The sequence below is a fragment of the Oncorhynchus mykiss genome, chromosome 26 (genome assembly GCF_057628025.1).
Source record: "Oncorhynchus mykiss isolate SJ-2025 chromosome 26, ASM5762802v1, whole genome shotgun sequence".
Taxonomy (NCBI): domain Eukaryota; kingdom Metazoa; phylum Chordata; class Actinopteri; order Salmoniformes; family Salmonidae; genus Oncorhynchus; species Oncorhynchus mykiss.
The window spans coordinates 18753422-18762785 of NC_143047.1; the positions used below are offsets into that span (position 1 = coordinate 18753422).

Sequence of the window (9364 nt, forward strand, 5' to 3'; positions counted from 1 at the left end):
GACGCACACAACAGGCCTCAATGTGCAATGACAACACACACACACCTCAATGGGTGACAGGCAACATGTGCACACTCTCATCCAAAAATAGAGAACCTCACTATGTGCAATGACAACACACACACATGTCAATGGCGACAGGCAACAAAGGCACACACCATAGGTCTCTATGTGTGAGTCAACAAGACGGGAAAACTCATTCAGAGAAGCTGCCACGACCCTGAGCATTGGCCCAGACAGTCATTGCCGTCATTTCACTCCATGACCATTACAACTGTCCAAGGCCAGAGAGGGCAAAGATCAAATCTGTCAAATGAAGCTCAAACAACTCAGAGTGATCAGAAGATCAATTAACAAACAATGTTCTGAGATGTCAAACAGGGATAAACATACAGTGCATTCATTAAGTATTCAGACCCCTTGACTTTACACATTTTGTTATGTTACAGCCTTATTCTAAAATACAGCCTCTACACACACACACACCACCCCAAAAATCACAACAGGTTCAGATTTGTTGGTAAATTTATTAAAACAAAAAAATAGAAATACCATATTTTACATAACATTCAGACCCTTTGCTGAGACTTGAAATTGAGCTCAGGTGCATCCTGTTTCCATTGATCATCCTTGAGATATTTCTACATCTTGATTGGAGTCCACTTGTGGTAAATTCATGATTTGGAAAGGCACACCTGTCTACAGTGGGGCAAAAAAGCATTTAGTCAGCCACCAATTGTGCAAGTTCTCCCACTTAAAAAGATGAGAGGCCTGTATTTTTCATCATAGGTACACTTCAACTATGACAGACAAAATGAGAAGGAAAAAAAATCCAGAAAATCACATTGTAGGAGTTTTAATTAATTTATTTGCAAATTATGGTGGAAAATAAGTATTTGGTCAATAACAAAAGTTTCTCAATACTTTGTTATATACCCTTTGTTGGCAATGACAGGGGTCAAATGTTTCTGTAAGTCTTCACAAGGTTTTCACACACTGTTGCTGGCATTTTGGCCCATTCCTCCATGCAGATCTCCTCTAGAGCAATGATGTTTTGGGGCTGTTGCTGGGCAACACGGACTTTCAACTCCCTCCAAAGATTTTCTATGGGGTTGAGATCTGGAGACTGGCCAGGCCACTCCAGGACCTTGAAATGCTTCTTACGAAGCCACTCCTTTGTTGCCCGGGCGGTGTGTTTGGGATCATTGTCATGCGGAAAGACACAGCCACGTTTCATCTTCAATGCCCTTGCTGATGGAAGGAGGTTTTCACTCAAAATCTCACGATGCATGGCCCCATTCATTCTTTCCTTTACACGGATCAGTCGTCCTGGTCCCTTTGCAGAAAAACAGCCCCAAAGCATGATGTTTCCACCCCCATGCTTCACAGTAGGTATGGTGTTCTTTGGAGGCAACTCAGCATTCTTTGTCCTCCAAACACGACGAGTTGAGTTTTTACCAAAAAGTTATATTTTGGTTTCATCTGACATTATGACATTCTACCAATCTTCTTCTGGATCATCCAAATGCTCTCTAGTAAACTTCAGACGGGCCTGGACATGTACTGGCTTAAGCAGGGGGACACGTCTGGCATTGCATGATTTGAGTCCCTGGCGGCGTAGTGTGTTACTGATGGTAGGCTTTGTTACTTTGGTCCCAGCTCTCTGCAGGTCATTCACTAGGTCCCCCCGTGTGGTTCTGGGATTTTTGCTCACCGTTCTTGTGATCATTTTGACCCCACGGGGTGAGATCTTGCGTGGAGCCCCAGATCGAGGGAGATTATCAGTGGTCTTTTATGTCTTCTATTTCCTAATAATATCTCCCACAGTTGATTTCTTCAAACCAAGCCGCTTACCTATTGCAGATTCAGTCTTCCCAGCCTGGTGCAGGTCTACAATTTTGTTTCTGGTGTCCTTTGACAGCTCTTTGGTCTTGGCCATAGTGGAGTTTGGAGTGTGACTGTTTGAGGTTGTGGACAGGTGTCTTTTATACTGATAACAAGTTCAAACAGGTGCCATTAATACAGGTAACGAGTGGAGGACAGAGGAGCCTCTTAAAGAAGAAGTTACAGGTCTGTGAGAGCCAGAAATCTTGCTTGTTTATAGGTGACCAAATACTTATTTTCCACCATAATTTGCAAATAAATTCATTAAAAATCCTACAATGTGATTTTCTGGATTTTTTTTTCTCATTTTGTCTGTCATAGTTGAAAATTACAGGCCTCTAATCTTTTTAAATGGGAGAACTTGCACAATTGGTGGATGACTAAATACTTTTTTGCCCCGCTGTATATAATGTCCCACAGTTGACAATGCATGTCAGAGCAAAAACCAAGCCATGTGGTCCAAGGAATTGTCCATAGAGCTCCGAGGCAGGATTGTGTCAAGGCACAGATCTGGAGAAAAGGTACAAAAACAATTCTGCAGGATTGAAGGTCCCCAAGGACACAGTGGCCTCCATCATTCTTAAATGAAAGAAGTTTGGAACCACCTAGAGTAGACTGTTCCTAGAGCTGGCTGCCCGGCCAAACTGAGCAATCGGGGGAGAAGAGCCTTTGTCAGGGAGGTGACCAAGTGCCCAATGGTCAATGACAGAGCTCCAGAGTTCCTCTGTGGAGATGGGAGAACCTTCCAGAAGGTCAGAAGGTCCACCAAACAAGCCTTTACAGTAGAGTGGCCAGACAGAAGCAACTGCTCAGTAAAGGCACATGACAGCCCACTTGGAGTTTACCAAAAAGGCACCCAAAGGACTCTCAGACCATGAGAAACAAGATTATTTAGTCTGATGAAACCAAGATTGAACTATTTGGCCTGAATGCCAGGCATCAAGTTTGGAGGAAACCAGGCACCGCTCATCTCCTGGCCAATACCATCCTTACGGTGAAGCATGGTGGTTGGCAGCATCATGCTGTGGGGATGTTTTTCAGCGGCAGGGACTGTGAGACTAGTCATGGTCGAGGGAAAGATGAACAGAGCAAAGTACAGAGAGATCGTTGATGAAGTCCTGAGTGCTCTGGAGCAGGCTTACAGAGTAAAGGGTCTGAATACTTACGTAAAATGTAATAACCCCATTTTTTACATTTTTGAAACATTTGCAAAAAAAACATACACAAAAAAACCCGCTGTTTTTGCTTTGTCATTATGGGGTATTGTGTGTGGATTGAGGGAAATAAACGATTTATTCAATTTTAGAATAAGGCTGTAATGCAACAAAATGTGGAACAAGTCAAAGGGTCTGAATACTTTCAGAATGCACTGTACCTGAATTTGTCCAATAGAAACTCATTTGCAACTGTTGGACAAATGACTACACCCTAGATCAGCTAAATGCATGCCAGATTCTGTAAAGCGGTTTCGAATGTGTCACTTTTTAGTAATCAAGGTGACAGTATCTTCACATGTGCACCTGCCTTGTACACTTTCATTCATAGGCTAGTTTAAACAACCTCATTATGGGTAGGGTCAGGGTATATTTGAGTATCATGGAGTAGCCTAAACCTATTGATGTTACATTGAGCTGGGTGAATAGAATATCAATGGCAGTCATTCAATATGCTGTAATAGAAATAAGGCCAAGCTCATTAAAACAATGATCATCCTCCATCATCTCAAAATGGCACCAACCGCCACTGATATGTGTTTCAACTCGCCACTCATTGGTTTAAATCTTGGTTGCTTGAATACAAGGCTACCGTTTGCTGCAGCAGCAGCCATTCATGATTCAATGAACATAAAATGTAATGGTCCTTCCAATGAAGTTGTCTTTTGGATATTTATTATTAGAGCAATTGTACCTGGAATGTGTCCTTCTCCATGACAGTATCACATGAGAGATTGGTGAGATAAGCAGTCTATCCATAGAAGCATGGCTGAGGGTCATGTCAGCCTATGAAATGTATTTTCTAAATGATTATGCATGGGAATAATTGGCACAAGCCATTATGTTTTATGTAAATTGCGCCTAATGGGTTAATGAGTGACATAATGGCGGAAGAAGAGCACACGAATGAGTAAGGAAACAGTTAATCACATGTCTTGTCAATCGTGCGTGCTAACTGAGGGCTCGAAGCTACAGAACAATCTCAGTCCAAGATTTCGATGGGGCCTATCGGTGGTCCGCTAGCCTATTGACTCGGTTTTGTATAGGCTATTTAGGAATTTCAAAGTGGATTTGATCCAATGACAAACATGTTGCCTAAATAGCTAAACACATTGAAAAGTTTACAAAATGTTACACTATCCATAATAGGTTTGCTATTCATTTTCAGCAATAAACAGCAAGTTCAAACATGTGATTTGACGTGTTCTGATCAATAGGTTAGACTCACAGTTTAGCACGACAATATGTAGCAACATTTCGAACGATTGCCTACTGTAACAGTTCAGTCAAATGTTTATGTTACAATCCAGAAAGAGCTACAGTGAAAGGATGCTGGCGATGTGGTTCGACACATTGTTGCACTGAACGCTATACTTTCAAAGCCAACATAATTATCACTATAGAAGAGAACATCAATGATGCTCAAACTGGATGACGCGTGAGTATTATTTTCACACGCACTTCGGCCCTGTTAGAACCGGGAACTGTGCGATTGCACAATTTTGATAAACCTAAACATATGACCTGCTTGATAGTTACCTTTAGAACGCGTATCCCCGTTCCGACACGGTTTCCTGTACCATTGCGGTCGCCACGACCTGCAGCTTGATTAGATCCCGCTTCGTAGACCAGTGTGTCCGTACAACCCCTGCTATCTTCGACACCACCTTGTTTTCGCTCCATAACGGTGCCATTGACAGTTCCCGGTATATTATCTTCTTCCTTCATTTGCATGTGTATATTTAACTACAAAAGAACGTGGAACATGACTGGTAAATTCCAATACATGCGGCAACTGAAAAATCCCATTCCCGTTCGGTGCGACGCCATAACGACTCTGAATATCACCGCTGTCAGATTGGGTCTATCAATAAACATTAGAGAGGCAGGGTAACATATTATTCATAAGGCACTGCCCATTTCTGAGTAGAGGCGTACTGAATTATTCATTAGGTTTCCTATACACATATTACACGTGTGCTTTACCGCATTAACTGTCTTGCGATTTTGATTTAATGCATGACATTTTAATTTCACTCAATGTAGGCTGCTTCTTGTTGCTGCCCTAGAGTCTGATACTTACATTTTGAAAAATGTTATACACACACACACACACACAAAAGCACTCCTCATCAAATTATTCCTCATAGGGAATCAGAGTAGCCAATATCCCATTTTATTATGGTCTGAATTAGAACAAGTATGTTAATGACAAAATACCCTGTTAAAAAGGCATGTCAGGATCTCTCAATAAGGCAGGCCTGGGCTATAGGGCTATGTGGTTAAATTAGGTTAAAGGTTAAATAAATAAAACTTTATTTTTTTTTAAAGTGGAGCGAATGAGAAGTAACCAAGGCCCTCATGTCTCTTCAGGGTCATGGAAAAGCAGTATAGGGGGTGGGTCTGAAACAGAGCAGATTCAACCAAGCACAGTTGAAGTCAGAAGTTTACATAAACTTTAGCCAAATACATTTAAACTCAGTTCTTCACAATTCTTGACATTTAATCCAAGTAAAAATTCCCTGTTTTAGGTCAGTTAGGATCACCACTTTATTTTAAGAATGTGAAATGTCAGAATAATAGTAGAGAGAATTATTTATTTCAGCTTTATTTCTTTCATCACATTCCCAATGGGTCAGAAGTTTACATACACTCAATTAGTATTTGGTAGCATTGCCTTTAAATTGTTTAACTTGGGTTAAATGTTTTGGGTAGCCTTCCACAAGCTTCCCATAATAAATTGGGTGATTTTTGGCCCATTCCTCCTGACAGAGCTGGTGTAACTGAGCCAGGTTTGAAGGCCTCCTTGCTCGCACACACTTTTTCAGTTCTGCCCACAAATGTTCTATGGGATTGAGGTCAGTCAGGGCTTTGTGATGGCCACTCTAATACCTTTACTTTGTTGTCCTTGAGCCATTGTGTCGTGTCTTTGGCTATGCCGGATTAAGTGATATGACATGCTATTCTATAAAATAATATTACCTGATTCAGCTAATCATGTAAATGTAATTAACTAGAGTCGGTCACCACAAAATAATATTTATAGAGCTGTTATCTTCCGAATAAACTCTTAAAGACCTAGTAATATTTTACATCAATAGCAGTCAATATTAATCTTAATCTTAATTCAGTCTCATCTGAAAATTGTAAATTCTTGGTTATCTGCACAAACCCTGGCTAACAAGTTGAATCAGCAATACAAAATTGGGTTTAATTATGTATTTACTAAATACCTAACTAATCACACAATTACACATACACATATTTAAATCATAACTTGATTACAAATTACGTCATAAAGGAAAACGTCCCTAGCGGGTGGAACAGATATGACAGCTGGTTATACAAAAGGGGCTGGGTTTGAGTGAAAGAGCGGGAAGACTGAGGAACAAGGGGTGAAGCTGTGTTATCGTAAATACAGTATTTTATGCATTCTAAATTACCGCCCATTTGGAAAAGGAAAATGCAATAAATATTTACTCTCAGCTGTGCTTCGGTAGGTTGGTGGTAGATGGAAGGCCGTGTTGCGAAACCGAGTCCTTTGTCCTCTGATGAATGTCTCTGCTGGTAAATTGAATATGTTGTAGTAACGTCGTTGTGTGGTAGACGGGATACTCTGTCTATTCCTTCCTAACCCTCTTTTAGAGCGGCTGTTGCTAACTCAACGGCTAGGAGGTATCACTTCTGTAGTGAATAAGAGTTCAAAGTTCATACCATTCGCAACCAAAGCTCACACTGATGTTGGCTTCGTTCTGTAGTTATTATCTGAACCCTTCTGACATCGGACCGTCGTCCTCACGTCTTCAGAACAGGAGGTTATATTGTCATCAAGGCTTTATATAGGACGGGATTTTGTGAAGTGTACCAGTCCTCCTGCAGCAAAGCACCCCCACAACATGATGCTGCCACCCCAGTGCTTCATGTTGGGATGGTGTTCTTCGGCTTGCAAGCCTCCCCCTTTTTTCTCCAAACATAACAATGGTCATTAAGGCCAAACAGTTATATTTTTGTTTCATCAGACCAGAGGACATTTCTCCAAAAAGTACGATCTTTGTCCCCATGTGCAGTTGCAAACCGTAGTCTGGCTTTTTTTATGGCAGTTTTGGAGCGGTGGCTTCTTCTTGCTGAGCGGCCTTTCAGGTTATGTCGATATTGGACTCATTTAACTGTGGATATAGATACTTTTGTACCTGTTTCCTCCAGCATCTTCACAAGGTTCTTTGCTGTTGTTCTGGGATTGATTTGCACTTTTCGCATCAAAGTACATTCATCTCTAGGAGACAGAACGCTTCTCCTTCCTGAGCGGTATGACAGCTGTGTGGTCCCATGGTGTTTATACTTGCGTATTATTGTTTGTACAGATTAATGTGGTACCTTCAGGCGTTTGGAAATTTCTCCCAAGGATGAACCAGACTTGTTGATTTTCCCATGATGTCAAGCAAAGAGGCACTGAGTTTGAAGGTAGGCCTTGAAATACATCCACAGGTACACCTCTAATTGACTCAAATGATGTCAATTAGCCTATCAGAAGCTTCTAAAGCCATTACATAATTTTCTGGAATTTTCAAAGCTGTCTAAAGGCACAGTCAACTTAATGTAAACTTCTGACCCACTGGAATTGTGATACAGTGAATTATAAGTGAAATAATCTGTCTGTAAACAATTGTTGGAAAAATTACTTGTCATGCACAAAGTAGATGTCCTAACCGACTTGCCAAACTATAGTTTGTTAACAAGAAATTTGTGGAGTGGTTGAAAAACGAGAAACTCCAACCAAAGTAAGCTTCTGACTTCAACTGTATCTTTCAAGAAAGCACCATTCCCACTTGCCTGTTCCTTCATGACTTCTCCCTTGAGTTGTCCTCGAGGACTGAACTTATAGCAATGTTCAGCCAATGGGTTCATCAGCAGACATCAACATACAACTGTAAAAGCAAACAGGTGTGTTAAAGTGGTGCATGAGAAAATCCTGTCACTTCTACTCCATCTGGACCACTGTTGATTGACTGCCATGACTTGGCGTCTTCCACTACTGTAGTTTGTTAGGCTCACAGAAAATCAACTCCCAGCCCACACTGAGGCACGTTTAACAGCTTGGACTTGATAAGGTTCCTCAAAATCTAATCAAGAATCACTGACCTGAGGAAACTACTCCCGTGGAAACAGATACTGGAACAGTTCAACTTCGATCGGCATTCTCCTCGTTTGTACGCTGCTCCAACCTCACTGTGACTCAATCTAGTTTAGTAGGACAAGTAGCCTATGTATACTGAAACATGTCAGGCTATGTTAAGCTGAAAACGTCTGTGTAGGCCTGTTCTAAATCAGTTATGTAGGTGAACCCCATTTTTGTAACTATACTGAACAAAAATAAGTGCAACAATTTCAATGATTTTGCAGAGTTACAGTTCATAAAAAGAATGCCAATTGAAAAATTAATTAGACCCTAATCTATGGATTTCACATGACTGGGAATACAGATATGTTGGTCACAGATACCTTTGAAAAAAAAAGTAGGGGCATGGATCAGAAAACCAGTTGGTCACACCAGATACTATTTGCCTCATGCAGTGCGGCATCTCCGTCGCATAGATTTGATCAGGCTGTTGATTGTGACCTGTGGAATGTTGTCCCACTCTTCTTCAATGGCTGTGTGAAGTTTCTGGACATTGGAACACGCTGTTGCACATGTTGATCCAGAGCATCCCAAACATGCTCAATGGGTGACATGTCTGGTGAGTATGCAGGCCATGGAAGAACTGGGATATTTTCAGCTCCCAGGAATTGTGTACAGATCCTTGTGACATGGGGCTGTGCATTATCATGCTGAAACATGAGGTGATGGCGGTGGATTAATGGTACGACAATGGGCCTCAGGATTGTGTCAGTGTCTGTCCATTTAAATTGTCATCGATAAAGTTTGTTGTGTGCAGCTTATACCTGCCCATACCATAACCCCACCGTTGGGCATTCTGTTCACAACGTTGAAATCAGAAAACCACTTGCCCACACAACGCCATACACGTGGTCTGCATTTGTGAGGCCGGTTGGACATACTGCCAAATTCTCTAAAACGGCGTTGGCTTATGGTATAGAAATGAACATTCAATTCTCTGGCAACAGCTCTGGTGGGCATTCCTGCAGTCAGAATGCCAATTGCGCCCCCTCAAAACATGAGATTTCATCTCATGAAACCAACACTTTACATGTTGCGTTTATATTTTTGTTCAGCGTATAAGAGTTGATAAATGAATGAGTCCGGTCAA

General features: G+C 41.4%; 1 protein-coding gene across 1 annotated transcript in view; it reads right to left on the reverse strand.

Moving 5' to 3' along the window:
- LOC110506525 (PH domain leucine-rich repeat-containing protein phosphatase 2) overlaps nt 1–5037 on the reverse strand; it is a 54487-nt gene extending 49450 nt beyond the window's left edge. Inside the window, exon 1 of the mRNA XM_036964043.2 lies at nt 4638–5037. Coding sequence (XP_036819938.2) covers nt 4638–4832 — 195 coding nt within the window. The 5' untranslated portion in view covers nt 4833–5037. The remainder of the gene's footprint in view (nt 1–4637) is intronic.
- Between the last annotated feature and the right edge of the window lie 4327 nt (nt 5038–9364).